This window comes from Eschrichtius robustus, chromosome 1 (genome assembly GCF_028021215.1).
Source record: "Eschrichtius robustus isolate mEscRob2 chromosome 1, mEscRob2.pri, whole genome shotgun sequence".
Lineage (NCBI taxonomy): Eukaryota > Metazoa > Chordata > Mammalia > Artiodactyla > Eschrichtiidae > Eschrichtius > Eschrichtius robustus.
The window spans coordinates 27,000,576-27,018,650 of NC_090824.1; the positions used below are offsets into that span (position 1 = coordinate 27,000,576).

The 18,075-nt window shown below is 37.3% G+C and overlaps 1 protein-coding gene across 11 annotated transcripts in view; it reads right to left on the reverse strand.

Moving 5' to 3' along the window:
* The window catches only part of TTLL5 (tubulin tyrosine ligase like 5), a 302,536-nt gene that overhangs the window by 191,650 nt on the left and 92,811 nt on the right, over positions 1 to 18,075 (reverse strand). For 8 of the 11 annotated variants that reach the window (XM_068542226.1, XM_068542235.1, XM_068542257.1 and 5 more), the window contains 4 exons: positions 14,854 to 14,916; positions 9,661 to 9,699; positions 2,914 to 3,071; positions 1,675 to 1,981 (listed from right to left, as the gene is read on the reverse strand). In XM_068542226.1, the coding sequence (XP_068398327.1) occupies positions 1,675 to 1,981; positions 2,914 to 3,071; positions 9,661 to 9,699; positions 14,854 to 14,916 (567 nt within the window). The remainder of the gene's footprint in view (positions 1 to 1,674; positions 1,982 to 2,913; positions 3,072 to 9,660; positions 9,700 to 14,853; positions 14,917 to 18,075) is intronic. The other 3 variants (XM_068542242.1, XM_068542220.1, XM_068542214.1) reach the window with 1 other exon arrangement.

Genomic DNA, 18,075 nt, shown 5'->3' on the forward strand with positions numbered 1-18,075 from the left:
CTTGTAGCTTTTCTATACTGTCTCCTCCCAGTTTTATAGCTACCTCTCTAACTGCTACTTCTTGGTCTCTTTACTATTAAACACTGGTTTACTCCAGGCCTCAGTTCTCCTCCTTTTCTTCTGTCTATGCTTGCTGAACTAAACTGAAATGACAAGCTCATCTACTCTGAAGTTGTACAGTCCTGTTCAACTCTGACTTTCAAAGCTGTTATTTTCACCTATCTACTGATCATCTTCATCCCAGAGCACTTCCACCTCACGGTGTCCCAAATAAAACACATTATTTCTATCATGAAACCAACTCCTGTGCTCCTTATATTGACTGATGGCAGCACCAAGTTACCAAACTTGGAAAATTCAGTCTCTTTGGAATTCTTACATCTACAGGGACCAAGCCCTACCAATTTTAACTTGCAAATTTCATTAACTCCATCCTATTCTCTTCATTCCTATAGCCATTGCTCTGATCAGGACCTTCATCTTCCTGGCTCTGGACTACTTTAACAGCCCCTAACTCAGCTCTCTACCCTTAGTTCCCCTCTTATCAATCACTATCCCACAATGCAACCGGAATTTACTTTCTAAATCAAGATCTGACCATATCACCCATCTGCTTAGAAATTATCCATCTAGGAAATAAAGTCCAGGCTCCTCTATGGCACTTTATGATCAAATGACATCCAATTTTTTAGTCTCACTTCTTATTGCACCCTTTTCTCCATGTAACGTCACACCACTAATCTGTATTTCTCAAACTTGCCAAGCTCATTCCAATTTCAGGTTCTTTATACTTGCCGTTCTGCCTGGAATATTCTGCTCCCTGATATTCACATGACTTACTCCTTCTCATCATTTAGGACTCACCTTAAAACTTACCTCTCCATGCCCAAAGCACCAGAAGCTACAGAAACTTTCTGTCCAATTACACTCTAATACTACACCCTATTTTATTGTCTACACAGCACTTCTTACTGCCTGAAATTACCTTGTTTCTTTGTTTACTGTCAGTCTTCCCCACTAGACTGTGGGCTCCACAACTGTTTTGGTCTCCACCGTAACACTATACAGCCCAGCACAATTCCTGGTATAGATCAAGTGCTCAATAAATATTTGTCGAGGAACTGAATGAATGACTGTACTATCACCCCTCTGTGCCTTTATTCCCTCTACTAGCACTCCCATACTTAGCTGTCACCTCCCAAATCCAGAAAGCCTACCTATCGGGGAAGGCCTGGTTCAAATATTGCCTCCTCCCTAATGTCTCTCTAGCCCTCCCAAGCAAGACCAATCGCTCCTTTTCCTGTGTCCTAAGAGCCCTTTGTCCATACTGGGGTCACAGCCCCTGCTCTTTAAGTGTCCCCACTCTAAGCCATGAACTGCTTGAGCGCCCTGTCTCAGTCATCTTGTGCTCTTTAGTCACTAACGTTGAAACCCAACAAATATTTGTTGAGCCAATGAGACCTGGGTTTGTATCATAGTTTTAGACTTGGACAAGCAATTTCTCTAAGGCTCAATTTCCTTGATAGTAATAATATCAAATCACAGTCATTAATTCACAGGATTCCTGTGCATAAGAAATGAAAAATGGCTATAAAGCCACAAGCACAATACCCTGGTACACAGTACAAATTAGCTGTTTTCAGTTTTGCTATTATAATTAGGAAAGGTACATACCTAAGATTGCCATTATCTTGCAGAACCTGCATCAGGTTAAATTTAGGCTCTGGTTCCTGAGTCTCAGTTTTGCAGCACTGTTCACCTCTGTTATTCCATTCAGGAACTTTCATGGCATTTTCTTTGGGTGAATTTTCTACCATAACGGTCAGTGCGGGTGTGTGTTTGGCTTGATTTCCTCCGAGGGACCCTGCAGACTCCTCCTGGGAAGCTTCCTGTTCTTCGTCTTCACTGTCTAAGGCAACTTCTTCCTCCTCTTCGCTCTCTGTCTCAGTTTTAACATTCATTTCAGCTGGTTGGGTAATCACTAAATGCGAAGAATCACTAATGTTGCTGAAAAAAGGATTAAATTTTCCTCTCTCCCAATACCTTCCTTTTATCTTTTCAGTAAAAACCCATTTCTAAATCAGACCACAAATAATGCACAAAATTAACAACATACACATGTCCCTCTTACATATTCTAAAAACCTATTAATCATCTTCATTAGAGTTGATGTTTCTCATCATAATACCAATGGTTCTCTCACAACGTAAGGCAAAAACCCTTTTAGTAGAGTAATCTCTACGGCGTGTTAGAGGTTTTCAGAAGGGCATCTTTCACGGGGGTACAGTAAGCAGGGGAATATCTTTCTATCATATGTTTATCCATTATCCTTCTCCTTCACTGCCTTGGAAGGTCTATGAGGACAAGGACCATAGCTTTTTTATTCACCAATGAAACCCCAGTGACTAATGTGCTTGATACAGGCACTCAACAAACGAGAGAAGGAGGGAGAAAAAGGAAGTCAATTCGTCAGTGACAAACAGATCTGTAACAAGGGAGATTCTAGGAGAGAAAGAAATTCCCCTTTTTCTGTTCATGTTTAAAATACTTACACAATTCAGCAATGTCAAAGGACGAACTGGACTTCATACCTAATCATGAAAAACCCAAACAATGACGCTCAGGGTTCCATTAAACTTAAGCTAAGTATCAGGTAGTTAAATGATGCTGTAAGAGTAAGAGCAAAGGCCAAAATGTGTGGACTTCGGATATTCTTCAATACAAATATCATAGAATGGAAGGTTTAAAAACTTATCCTTTTGAAACAAGTTTCCGAGGAAAAAGACTATATCAAAAAAAGTAAGCATATGTGATCAGAAAGTTCTGATTCATTAAGGGTTAATTAAGAAGCTGATTAAATCGGTCTGACAGGACACAGATCATAGAGCTTAGTGAAAGCTCACCAGCCGGTACCTGGGTATTTTGGCCGCATTGCCCTCAATCTGCCACTCCGTCGTCGACGTTTTCGCACCTCCAGAGACAGGAGCTTCCTCTCATAAAGAGCAGCGTGCAGCTTGGCCCTTGAATTCATATTCTCTACCTTCAATTCCGGTGCTCCATCAACGGCCATTCTATGGGAAAAAACATGGTAGCTAGAGCCTTCAGAAAGTTCTCTCCTTTATTCCAAGGCTAAGTTTGACAGAACTCTGTAATGATGTCAGGCCAGGCATGGTTACTCTAGTGAATTCTAAAATGTTTGACAGATAAATGGGAACACTGGAATCTACATTAGAATTTCACTAATGGGCTATCTGAATTTGTTAAATGTTCTGAACAAAAACATATCTGAAGACAATGTTTAAGTATTTTTAAGTATTCAATAATACTGGCTGACTATTCAGTACAGAGATCATAAAGTGCTACCCAACTATGCCTTAAGAATGACTAGAGATACTGGTAACACTTTAATTCTTAAGCTGGTGATGGCTAGAGGTGTACTTATTATTTTATTTATTCATTATAACTTACTCAGAATTACACAAATATTCCTTTGACGTATATAATATTTAATAAATACAGATTTAGCACAGGTTGAGACGAGGAGAGGAATGGCTGATAATCTGTGAATATGGCAGCACAGAGCTGAATGAGACTCACAGAGAAAGCATCTTCGTGAAAAGTCACCAAGACCTTGGGACGCACCAAGTCTCAAGCGCTCCAACAGGAGTAACTTCTCTCTTAGAGCGTACTTAGTTACAGGAGGAGTTGGGGAGAGGTGGCAGGGACTCTCCAGGTATTGAGTACAGGTCAGGAGTTAGGGTCAGAGGAACAGACAAGGGAAGGCAGCAGATGCAGGACAACACCAAATTCAATCAGATCATGGATGGGAAATGGGATGAGGAGAGGGAATGGCTACAGATACATTAGGCATTAGATAAAATAAATCATAAATTAGGTTAAGTGACAGGAATCAGCCCCAATCCACACAAGGACTGGGCAAAGTACAACACAGGCAGAGATAACCAGGTCACCAAAGAGAGACAGGGTTCTTGGTCACTAAGTCAGAAAAGACGTATCCATGTTAGTGTCAGAAAGCAGGCAGCCAACTCTGTATACCCAGAACTCAAGATCTAACTGGCTGGCTCTGAACTCTCTCTCTTGTGAACTCTTCACAACTCAAAGCGTATTCCCTTTGAGGTGGAAATTCATCCTCATTCCTCTGGGAGTTTTCAGTCCCTGAGTAGGATGGAAAGGCTGTGTCTTTTTGTCTATTTAGGACTTTTAGAGATTTCTGGGTGGATGGACTGGATAGTAAGTATTTTGAAGGCCTCCCCTCTAGAGAGGGAAATTGAACCAAGAACTGGGAGGGTCCTGATACAGAACCTGATGCAGAAAAGGGATGCAAATTAATAAACTTTAAAAATAGTTCAACCCCACTTTATCATAGTCTCAACAACTGAACATTACCCCCTCACACACACACACACAGTTATGAAAATAGATTTTTGGCCAATTAAATAATAAAGAAAATAAAACAAATCTGATATTTTAAAATAACAACTATAAGCTTCTAAGAAACCCTGAACAGACATATAAATCACAACTATTACAAGGAATGGAGGTAGGGAATGCTGGGAAAAGAAACAGAATTATAGTTCTATAAGGGCAAGGCCCACGCTTGTCTTGTTTCTCACTGGATCAGTGATGCTTATGAGACTGCTCAGCACGCACCTGACATACCATGAATACTTTTGAATGAATAAACAATTGAATTCCCCATAAGTTGTAATACCTTTTATCTATGTCTACTTTATTTTATTTTTCTACACTTTTACTATGAAATATTTAAACAAATAGAAAGGTTTAAAGAATTATACAGTGAACATCCATATACCCACTGGCCATTTTCTACAATGAATATCTTACTATATTTGTTTCATCACATATATATGCAATCTTCTCTTCTTCTATCCATCAATCAATCCACCTAATTTTTAAAGCATTTCAAAGTTGCACGAAGACACCAGTGCACTCCACTCCTAAACACTTTAACACTCAAATCATTAGGATCTAGAGTTCAATATTTTATAGGGCTTTGAAAGTTTTTTCTCTTTTCTTTTTTTTTTGGCGGGGGGGAGCTAAAAATGACACACAGTGAAACATCCAAATATTAAATGTCCATATGTCCATTTGATGAGACCTAGAGCTATGTAACCCAAACTCTAACATTACTATCCCCTCAGAAAGTTCTCATGCCCCTTCCCAGTAAATCCCTCCCTCATACTCCCAAAGGAAACCATTCTGAATTTTTGCATCCCATGTTAGGTTTGCCTGTCCTAGAATTTCATAAAGATGGAATAGTACAGTATGAACTCTTTCGTGTTGTCTCCTTTCATTCAGCATGTTTTTGAGATTGATCCATGTTGTGTATATCAGTATGGATCTTTTTTTTGCTGAGGATGAGTCCAGTGTATGAATAATCCACAGTTCACCTATTCCCCTTTTGTTGGACACTGAAGTTGCTTCTAGTTTTGGAATATTATGAATGAAACTGCTAGGAACATTTTTGTACAAGTCATTTTGTGGTTATGCTTTTCATTTCTTCTGAGTAAAGATCTCAGAGTGGAATTTTCTAGGCTAACAAACTGCCAGACTCTTTCTAAAGTGCCTGTACCAGTTTATGCTGCCAGTGACAATTTATCAGAGTTCCATGAGCTCCACATCCTCACTATTTGATTTTTTTCCAGTTTTATTGAGGTATAATTGACAAATAAAATTATAAGATATTTAAAGTGTACAATGTAATGATTTGATACAATTTCAGCCATTCTGCTGGATGTTTAGTGGTATCTCATGATTTTAATTTGCAAATCTCTTATAACAAAGGCTGTAAAGCACATTTTCATTAGTATATTGGTTATTCACGTATCTTCCTTTTAAAATGTCCAAGCATTTGACCCATTTGTAGCTGGGTTGATTGTCTTATAATTATTTAGTTGTAGGAGTTTGTTATATTTTCTATATACAAGTCCTTTGACAGATATGTTTGATGAATATCTTTACTCAGCCTATGGCTTGTCTAGTAATTTTCTTAATAGTGTCTTTATAACAAAAATTTTTAATTTTGAGGAAATCTAACTTATCATTTTTTCTTTTTTGCTGATTACGTTCTGTGTCATGTCTAAAAACTTTTGCCAAGTCCAAAGTCACAAAGATATTTTCCTTACAAAGTTTTAGAGTAATAGCTTTTATGTTTATGTCTATGAATCACCTCTAATTTTTGTGGGAGACAGAGGTTGAAGTTCACTTTTTAAAATACAATATTCAGTTCCAGCCCCATTTATTAAAAAGTTTCCTTTCCCCATTGGATTACTTTAGGCCTTTTGTTTAAAGTCATACAGGCCTCTTTCTGGGCTCTTTATTCTGTTCCATTGATCAATTTGCAACAGTTTTGATTACTATAGCATTATAATATTTCTTTAAGTCTGGTACTCTAGGTCTTTTTCAAGATTACTTTGGATATTCTAAGCTCTTTGCATTTTCACATACATTGAAAAAAAAAACGGTCAATTTCTACAAAAAAAACTACTAGAATATTCTTTAGATCAATTTGGGGAGAATGAATACTTACAATATTAAGTCTTCTAATCCACGAACATGACATATCTCTGCACTTATTTAGATCTTCTTTAATCTCTTAATTTATTTATTTACTTTTAGCTGCGTTGGGTCTTCATTGCTATGCGCGGGCTTTCTCTAGTTGCAGCGAGCGGGGGCTACTCTTTGTTGCGGTGCACAGGCTTCTCATTGCGGTGGCTTCTCTTGTTGCAGAGCACGGGCTCTAGGTGCACGGGCTTCAGTAGTTGTGGCGTGCGGGCTCTAGAGCGCGGGCTCAGTAGCTGTGGCGCATGGGCTTAGTTGCTCCGCGGCATGTGGGATCTTCCCGGACCAGGGCTCGAACCTGTGTCCCCTGTATTGGCAGGCGGATTCTTAACCACTCTGCCACCAGGGAAGCCCTCTTTAATCTCTTTAAGTAATATTTAGGAGCTTTTAATATATAGGTATTGAGCATATTTTGTTAAATTTACCCCTAAGAATTTCATATTTTCAAAAGCTATTATAAGTGGAATTTTAAATTTCATTTTCCATTTACTGCTAGTATACTAAAAAAACAACAGATTTGAGTATATTGACCTTGTATCCCAAGACCTTGCTAAGTGCACTTGAATGTTCTTGTAGTTATTCTGTGTATGCCTTAGAACTTTCTACTAACCTGATCATGTCATCTAAGAGTAAAGATATTTAACCATCTCCCTTTCTAATCTCTATGCCTTTTATTTCTTTTTCTTCCCCTTGCTTTACTGTACTGCTTAGGACCTCTAGTATAAAGGGAATACAAGTGGTGAAAGCAGACATCTTGCCTTATTACTAATCACAGGGTAACCTTCATTATGTCAGTAAGACGTTAGAAGCAGGTTTTTCATAGAAGGCCTTTATCAGACTGAAGAATTTCTCTTCTATGCCTGATGTGTAAGAGTTTTTCTCATAAACATGTGGTGAATTTCATCAATTTAACACACATGGGTTTTTCTTTTTTTTTTTTTTTTAGCAATAAAATGATGATCTGGTTTTTTCCCCTTTATTTAATATGGTGAATTATACTGACTAATTTTCAAATGTTAAATCAACCTTGCATTACTGGGGAAAATCTCACTTTAGTCATCTGTATTATCCTTTTCATATACTGATGGATTCTATTTGCTAATATTCTTTTAAGAAATTCTGTATCTATGTTCATGTAGACATTAGCCTGTAATTTTTTTAAATGTCTTTGTCAGGTTTTCATGTCATACTTTTCTGGCATCATAAAATGAATTGGGAAGTATCCTTGCCTATGTTTTTGAAAGAGTTTGTGTAAGACTGGTGTATATTCTTCCTCAAATGTTGATAAATTCACCAGTGAAACTACCTGGAGTTTGCTTTGTAGGAAAGTTTTTGATTACAAATTCAATATTCTGATTTAGTATAGGGCTATTCAAAATTTCTATTTCAGCTTGTGTCAGTTTTACTAAGAGTTCCCTCCCCACAGGGAATTCAGACATTTCATTTAGGTTGCCAAGGTAGTGAAATAAGGTTGTTAATAATATTCCCTTAATATCCTTTTTATGTCTGTAGGATCTATAGTGATACCCATCCCCTCTTTCCTACTCTATATTGGTAATTAGTGTTTTCTCTTTTTTCTAGATCAGTCTACCTAAGAGTTTATCAATTCTGCTATCTTATCAATGAACAATTTTGGATTTTATTAATTTTCTTTATTGCTTGTCTTTTATTTAATTCATCTGCCCTTTATTATTTCCTTTCTTCAACTTACTTTCGGTTACTCTTCTTTTTCTAGTTTCATAAAATGGAACATTAGATCAATGATTTAGTCCTCTGTTTTCTAATACAAGCATTTAAAGCTATGTCACACCCATTACACACACCACCAAACAGTACTTTGGTTGCATCCCACACATTTTAATGTTATATTTTTATTATCGTTCAGTTCAAAATGTTTTGAATTTTCCTTATGATTTCTTCCTAGACTCATGTATTATTTAGAAGTGTGTTGTTTAATTCCCAAATATTTGTTATTGATTTCTAATATCATTGTAGTCAAAGAACATACTCTGTATGATTTTAATCCTTTCAAACGTATTAAGACTTGTTTCATGCTTCAGCATAAGGTTTGTTATATGTCACCTTTTATTTGCTTATACCTCTATACCACCAGAAAACCCGTACTGATGGCAATATAAATTGTCCTGAAGAAAGGACAAAACCCACTGATCTTTAAATATTCTTGTTGTTTAAGTATTTTTTTCTAATTTCCAAATTGATCGTAGTATACTCTAGGAAGTATATTCCTTGACTAGCAACGGGAGAAAATCTATAAACTAAGCATGACTTTCATTTGGAAACAAGCTACAAAACTTGATTTCTCTCAGTTTTCCCTACATTAAATGGCAATCATATTTTCCTTCTTTAAAGAAGAATTAGATTTATGCTTCAAAAGATTTGGAAGAGAAAACCAAATTTATCTTAATTTTTAAATGTAAAACAAAAAGCTAGCTATAGGAGGTTTCTTTCTTATTGCCATTTTGCTTTGTAAAGAGAAATAGCACAAAGGGGATGTACATAATCTCTCAAACCAGAAGATGTGTAATTAGGGTTAAGAGTTTTTGTTCTGGTTGCAGTCTTTGGTTGGGCAAGGCCATCCCAGCCATTCTTCTAAGACCTTTCTCTCCTCTGCCAAAATTAAGAGCCACAGGTATTTTGCACACTTTTAGTTCCAAGGCAAACTGGAAGCAACTCTGCTCAGTCCCATAAGGTGCAAAGCTGTATGCCCCAGGTATGTCAAGGTCAAAACATAACCTTTTCTTTGAATTTAGTATGAGACAGGTCTTGAAATCTCATTAATACTTTGGGCTCTCTCACATAGCCAAACAAGAATACTATTATTATCACTGAAATGACATATTGTAGTTATAAAATTATAAATCCCAAACTTAGTTTGTAAAAAGTTGCCACAGAATAGTGCTTCAATAGAAAACATTTTTATGTTACTATTTAAGGTGAGTCAAACTGAAATGGTTATATAAAGTATCATGCTTAGCCTGTGCATGGCCACATATTATGCACACGGAAAGAACTTCTCAACTTTCAAAAATCAGTTACCGTGTTCTTCCTGTCAATAAGCTTCTTCTTGGGTTTCCCCTACAGAATTAGAAAGGACAAGTGGGTTAGAGCACTACACAGATATTCTCTCCTGAGTTCACACACACACACACACACACTCCTGAGATTTGTACTATACAAATTCAACATAGAATTATGCCAGGGAAGGCATCTTGAGGTAGAAGCAGACAGATGAACTGAGAACATGCTCAGAAAAGAACAGAGTACCATAACCTTTAGGGAGGATCAATAAAAAACAAAAGGAAGAGGACAAATGAATTCTAGAGGAAAATTCTAACAATTACTTGCATTTGTGTATCTCGCCACAAATCTAATCACATTTATTCTTCACAACAACAGTTGAGCCCCGTTTATAAAAAGGAGCAGGATAAGACCATTTTGTGACATGCCCAATGTCAGAGCTTTAAAGGGTTTAACGTTGAACCTATCTATAACTTTGCTCTCAGACCCCAGTGTTCTTTCTACTTGCACTGAACTGTATTAGGGAAAGAAGTCAATCTCAATTCTCATGGGGTTCAAAAAATATGCTCATGAGAAATAGATTTTCCATAATTAAAAAAATCTCTTTAAAAAAGAGATGTTCTTCATTGTCTCTAAACTAGAGTTGGGGTCTAACCACAGGAAGTAAGTACCATTCAGGTTTAAACTGTCTTTTGTTTTTCATTCAACTTCCTTTCACTTGACCCTCTCTTTTTTTAAAAAAATATCCCCAGTTTTACTTGTACTCATTTGTGAATGTGTATATTTAGTTCTGTACAATTTTATCACTGTGTAGGTTCATGTATCCACAGACAAGATACTGAACAATCCTATCACCATAAGGACCCCCTATGTTGCCCTTTTATAACCTAACCTCTGGCTTCCTTTAATTTGTTCTCCTTTCTAAAATTTCATCCTTTCAAAATTGTTATATAAATGGAATCATACAACATGTAAGCTATGATACTGGTTTTTTAAAAAGGAGACGGATGCAATCAATACCAAGATCTTCTATCTATAGAAAAATCAAGTGAAAAATTTGTCTCCACCGAAACGTTTTATCTTTTCCTTCCCATGTCTTCTATCTGTGCCAGCGTCCTAATACTGTCAACTTATTATCAGAAATTATTTTAAATTTTATGATTTTAACTTTTTTATCAGATAATGGTTTGCACCAGTAATTCGCAATCATGGCTTCACATTACAATCACCTGAGCAGCTTTTAGTAAGCACAAGACTTCAGTCTGGGAAGGGCTAGGGCACAAATATGGTGTTACTAACATGCAGCCAGGGTTAAAATTACTGTCATGCTGTGAGACAGTATGTATGACACTGGTTGCCAGGGCAGGGTGGGTAAGTGCGGGATGAGTGGGGGAGGGCAGGGAAGGCAGACAAAATGAACCAATTATGAAATGAAATGATTAGAGAATTAGCTTGAAAGTAGTTCTGACAGTAACGCAACAGGGATTTGCAAGAGAGAACACATCAATTCAGGTTGAAGAGAACAGATTTAATAGAAGATGTTAGGGCTTGCAACAAACACAATTTCATTTTTTTAAGGCATGTTTTTGTGTGTGTGCCTACCACGTGGTAGGTTCTTCATACTGACAAAGATGAACATAACAAAGTACCTACTCTTAAAAGCCAACTTGAAAGTAGACAGAGTAGTTAGTAAACAGACAATTATAATACAATATGTACAATATGGGAATCTAAATCAGTTGGAGGGATAAGAAGGGCAGGGAGAACTTCTTTCTAGTCTAGGTAAGAAGATGAAGGACATAGCTAGAATAAGAATTCAGGATAAACTGAAGGCCACTCCAAGGGAATGTATGGGAATTCCAAGGGAATGTGAGGATAAGGAGGCATGAAAGAGCAGTAGATATGGTCTGATTGGCCATGGGTTGGTATTGAAAAGTGGAGATAAGGCTAAAAAGATAGGCAAGAGTAAATCAGGAGGGCCTTTCTTTGCTAAACAGGGAAATTCATGTTTTTTGAATCAAAGTTTTTAGAATTGTTACTGCAGCCTTAAGAGAGAAGTCAGGGAGGGCACCAATTTGGATGGGAAAAAAAATTAATCCTCTATCTGAAATTTAGCATCATATACATGTAGGGGACCATCCACAGTAGTTTAAGTGTGATTTTTTTTAAACATCTTTATTGGCGTATAATTGCTTTACAATGGTGTGTTAGTTTCTGCTTTATAACAAAGTGAATCAGCTATACATATACATATATCCCCACATCTCCTCCCTCTTGCGTCTCCCTCCCACCCTCCTTATCCCACCCCTCTAGGTGGTCACAAAGCACTGAGCTGATCTCCCTGTGCTATGTGGCTGCTTCCTACTAGCTATCTACGTTACGTTTGGTAGTGTATATATAAGTCCATGCCACTCTCTCACTTTGTCCCAGCTTACCCTTCCCCCTCCCCAGGTCCTCAAGTCCATTCTCTACGTCTGCGTCTTTATGTAAGTGCGGTTTTGCTACCAAAAGAAATAACACATTTTTTTCGTATTACTTTAGAGTTGTTCCAGGGGCCCAAATTGTGCCAACACTTATCACACTTTTTAAATTATGGTGGTCATTAGACCCACTGCTATTAACACATCATTGAATGTGTTAATAAAGAAGCACATATATCATTACATCTCAAATTTTTTAATTGCTATGCTCCCCCCTAAAAGAATGCTTCCTAATTTTGGTGGTGGTTCCCAGATTGCCTGTTCCACCTTCCTTCTACCTCACGGGAAGCTCAACTGTGGAAAGATCTAGCCTCAAGCATAGAGTCCATGTCAGTTCAGAAACAGACTGACACAACCTTTGAGGAAACTCATGCAAACTACCAATCCTAAGCAAACAGTCCATTACTTATAAATATGACTGGACAATCAGAAATCACCAGATATTTCAGGAAATATAATAGCATAAACTAGAAAGAATGAGATGAACAAACAGAAGTAATCCAGAAGAATTAAACATAGTGCAAAAAATAGAAAGGAACTTTAAATAAAGTAATTATGATAGTCAGAGAGATGTAAAAAGATATTTTTAATACTGTGATTTATAGTGAGAAACATATATTTGGTCTTCATCCCCGTTTCTGGCACAGAGCTCCTAAAACCCTTGAAATGTTTGAGTGATGAGTGGTAGAGGAGTCTTTTGTCATGCTAATGAGGTGACTTTTAGAAAGCTCTTGGATCAGCTAAGGATGCGGGCTGGTCACCAGAGGAACCAACCCTGTGAAGAGAGGGTTGAAACTTTCAGTCCCATCCCCCTGAGCTCCTGGGAGGGGAGAGGGGCTAGAGATAGAGTTCAATTACCAATGGTTGATGATTTAATCAATCGTGCTTATGTAAGGGGGCCTCCATAAAAACCCAGGAGTATGGGGTTCAGAGAGCTTCTGGGTTGGTGATGTGGGGAGAATGGCATACCTGGAGAGGGCATGAAGCTCCGTACCCTTTCCCCATACCTTGCCCTGTGTGTCTTTTCCATCTGGTTGTTCATGAGTTATATCCTTTTATAATAAACTGGTGATCTAATGAGTTAAATGTTTTTCTGAGTTCTGTGAGCTGCTCTAGCAAATTAATAGCACCCAAGGAAGGGGTCATGTGAAGCTCTGATAGACAGCCAGTAGGTAGAAGTAAAGGTAACAACCTGGGCCTGTGACGAGCATCTGAAGTTATGGGGGTGGAATCTTGTAGGACTGAACCCTTAAACTGTGGAATCTGATGCTAATCTCCAGGTAGACAGTATCAGAATTGAACTGAATTCTCGGACAGCAGAAGGGTACAACTGCTTGGTGCTGTAGGGGAAACACCCTACCTCCTCCACATTGGAATTGGTACCAGAACAAATTTAATATTACATCCATAAACTATGAAAACTAGTCAGAAAGCAAAAATATTTCTTGGATGTTAAAATCATACTTGCCAAAATAAAAAAAGTAGATCAAACAACCCTCTCCTATGCTGGTACTGAGTAACAAAATAGGTACGGCTGAAGATCAATTTAGAATTTTAGAAGACAAAGTTCAAGAAATCTCCAAGAATTTAAAGCTAAGAGACAATGAGATCAAAAGCATGAGAAAAAAGTAAAGAAATACAGAGGATAGAGCAAAAGATCCAAATTTCATCTAACAGAAGTTCCACAAGGAGAGGAAAGACAGGATAAGGGGAATATCTCCCACAGTTAATAGACTTAAATCTTCAGACTGAAAGGATTCATCCACCGCAAAAGCAAAATAGTGAAAAGTAACACGCCAGAACACACCTCGGTATAATGTCTGAAAAGTAAGGATAAAGAAGCCTTGTAAAATTTTCCAGGGAGGACGTAGGGGGTGGGGCACTGGGACCAGCTTATATATAAAGAATTGAGCTTCTACGTCTTCCAAGTAAATCTCAAGATCTCTTTCGTTAGAAGCTACACAGTGTAATTACTCAATGGTAATAACCACAAATTTACAGAGAGAAACTGGAAATCCCATATAGTTCCTGATAGTGGATAATGAAATTACAAGAAATGGCTGGAATCTGGGTATCTATTTTTAAGAATTCCACAAAAAAAGCACACATACCTTGAAAATAATGCAGATTTCTTTAAATAACTAAGGTTCCTTGTTAGTCAATTACTGAACTGTACTGTAATGCAGTTATGTCTCAGGGGCAACAAAAGTATGTGGGACTAAGCAGTCCCTGACTGCTGTGCTATTTGAATTCCAGTGTCTGCTTTCCATCATTTCTCCCCTATTTTCCCTTGTATTGAGGTTATCAGTTGTCATTTCTTACAACTCTCACTGTATTTATTTTGTGAATTACCACCCCTCCACCTTTTCTAATCTGATCCTTTTAATCTCGTCTAGTCTAGAAAAACAGATAATCATGTCTGTTAAAATTGTGTCTGAAAGTAAAAAGGCACTGAGTAAAGTCCTTCCTTTAAGAAGGACAAGTTTTAGGGTATGTGTTAAGATTGCTTAAAGATCTTTACGGTTTAATTTTGTAGCATCTGGAAATATTACAAAGTGCTCAGAGTTAATGAATTCTGAAAAAATGAGGTTTTATATTGTATTTTCTGTAAGGCTCTTTCTATCAGATATTACTGAAGACTTTTATAAGGCCTCTTTCCTTCTTTTGCATGTACTTTCTCTTAATTTTGTGACCTAGTCCTACTAAATTTATAAGATTAGCAAAACTCCACCTGTCCTGGAAGAGACGTGTTGCCAGCATATAGTTCATGGAGGTCTTGTGTTCAAGGTAGGACCTGAAAGACAAAGAGGGAACTGGTTATTTCTTAAAGCTTAGTTGAAGGGGAAAATACAGAAATAAAAACATGAATCAAGCACAAAAGTGACAGGTTATTTATATACTGTTTCTAAAAATACATAGTCTCTAAAGTGACAAAGGAGGAGATAGTTGCTCAAATATTATTAAATACTAGAATAGCAGAAAATACAATAAAATGAAAAGAATAAAGAGGACTTAAATTAGAAAATAAAAAGAAAGAAAAGTCAGGATTTCTTGGACTAATAAAAGCTGATATACTAAATTCAAAAAATAAAACTGAAAGACAAAAATAAAACCACCACCAAAAATCACTTATAGCTAGAAAAGAGGTCAAATGAAGCTGGTAATGGGAGATGCATAAAGGGCATGAAAATGTTGACAGATTGTTTCAATCATCTTATTTCTCAAAAGCTTTCAATCGCTCCTTGATGCCAACTGCAGGAGGCATATACTTTCTCTTACAAGATTTCAAAAGTTGGGTCACCTATACCATCAGTTCATTCACCCTTTCTCCACACAGTTCCCCAACATGGGTCCTAAAGTACAGTCAGACAAGTCTCCTTATAACCCTCTCACACCACACCTCCCACTGGTCCTTTTGCCTCTGTCTGGACACCTTCTCCTCACACCCTCTCTACTTATCCATAATCCACCCTTCAAGAAGCAGCTCAAGTCCACTGTGCTGCGTGAAGCCTTCCCTGATATGACTGCTCCAAGTCTACAGAGGTGCCCTTGTCCTGGCCTTCTACCTCCGCCTTCACCATATGCCTAAGGGACCTGTCAAACGCTGTCTCATAGAGTAAAATTTCTCTTCTCGGAAAGCAGCATGATGCAGCGGGGAAAAGCAGGATCTGGAGTTCAAATACCTGAATCAAGTCCCACTGTGTGATCATGGATAAGTCACATTACTTTACTGAGCCTTATTTTCCTTATCATTAAAATGGGAATAACAATGATGTGTATAAAGTACATCATAATTACAAAGAGCTATACAAATATGAGCTATTTTTATTACATGTATAAGTAATTTCTCCATAATCAATACTGTTAACTCTCAAAGGACCAGGATCCCATCTAATATTTGTTACTCCAAAGCACCAAGCATAGTGCTAGTTACTTGTTGATATTCAATAAATACATATTAATTAAAAAGGCATATTTGTTAGCAGATAAATACATCTTTCCCACACTACATGAAAATAACTCAATTAGTTTAAAAGTCTTGGTGCTCTCTTCCACTTTTCTCAAAGGTCCCAGGAGAGATGGAGTGATTTACCAGGTTGGTAATTTAGAAAAAATTCAACAAGCTTCTCCCTTCTTTCTCTGGGGAGATAATCTCTCCTTAGGAAGCACATATCCTCTGGTGCTCCTACAGGGTCAGGTGTTCCTGATGCACAGCTCAGTCTAACCTTGCCTAAAAATGGGTATGTAAATCTGTCCAATTCTGAGGGTCAACAGAAAGTGCATTAACTTGCAGATAGATATAATCAAGTCTCCCAACCTAGACTTTATCAATGTGGAGTATGGAAAGTGATTATTTTGGCCTGCATCTATCTTAGTCTTTGTCTTCTCAACTGGTTCAAAACCAAACCAGTAAAGGAAGGTATCATTACTGGACTCCCTAAGAGACCCCAACATTATCTGTGATTGGTTCCTTAGAAAAAGGTACTCAAATTAGGGTCCTGCCTCTTGAAAACTTAAGAGTAGAGGATTCCACTTTCATTAATTAAAAGATATATTGTCTAGTAACTGCAAATATTCAACCTCTTCAAAAACGTATCAAAAGATAAATGTCTAATTTTGAAAAGGCAAGCAATATCTTTTTGCTGAATTCCTGGGTCTTTGTAAGGTGTAACTAAACTACATGGATAGAATATTTTGCAAGATAAAAAGATTTCTCTATGAACAGCTGGGTTTTCAAAACAAAACAGACAAGAACTAGTTCTTTCTTTTATTCCTCTAAGTTTTGGCTCTACCTAGAACCACTAATGTCCCAACCAGAAGCCAGTCACCAGAGGAAGAAAAATGTGTTCCCCATAATGAAGTACAGTCTTACTAGTAATCAGAGAAATGCAAATCAAGACCAAAATAAGATACCATTTTACACTCAGTATTTTGACAAAAATTAAGAAGTTGACAGTACCACATGTTAGAGAAGATACTGATCAACGGGATCTCCTAGGCACTGCTAACAGGAGTATAAATTTATATAGTCAGTTTGGAAAACAATTTAGCATTACCTTTTTTTTTTTTTAGCATTATCTTTTAAAGTTGAACATTCACATATCTTATGGCCCTAGATATACTCCATCCCTAGATATATACCTAGGAGACACATATAAGCATATTTAGAGCACAGCAGTCTTTAACGGCAAAAGACCAGAAAGAAGTCGAATACCATCAACAAGAGAATGGGAAATTTAACAGCAGTATAAACACACAGAAGAATAAAATAAAGCACTGAAAAAGAATGAATTCTAGCTACATGTAACAAAATGAACCTTAAAAATATAATATTGAATGAAAAAGGAAGAATACATAGAGTGTGCCATTGTTTTTTAGAAAAAGTTCAAAAGCAATACAAACTTATCAACAGAATTCTGTTTCTACATATGAGATGATAACTGCTATAGGACCTGCCCTTATACCATAAACAGCTAGAAAAGTACACAAAATATATGAAACAGCTGTTTCCAGACATGAAACAACTGGCAGTGCAGGACTGTGATAACTGAAAGGGGGAAATAAATAAAGGGAGCCCTCTGATTGCTCCACCTTCCCACCCAGACGCAATTCCAGACAGTGCAGAAAGAGAAGGAATTCAAGTAGAACCCAAGAGTCTCTGTGTTGAGAAGACAGAGGTCAAAGTTCTAGGAAGCGCTAAAATTTTCAAAGCTATGCCCTGGAGAGGAAGAAGCTACGTATAAGAAGAAATCAAAAAAGTCATCACAAGGGACCCTTTGAGTCTTTGGATGAATACAGATCTACTCAGGCATAGGGTGAAAGTCCACAAGGCTGTGCAAGGAGCAACTGTCAGGATAAAGAACATTGAGAAAGTGTAAGCTGAATACTTTCCAGAGTTCACACAGGGCTGCCAATTGATTGAGTTCCCACCAGCCAGAATGGAGAGATCTCA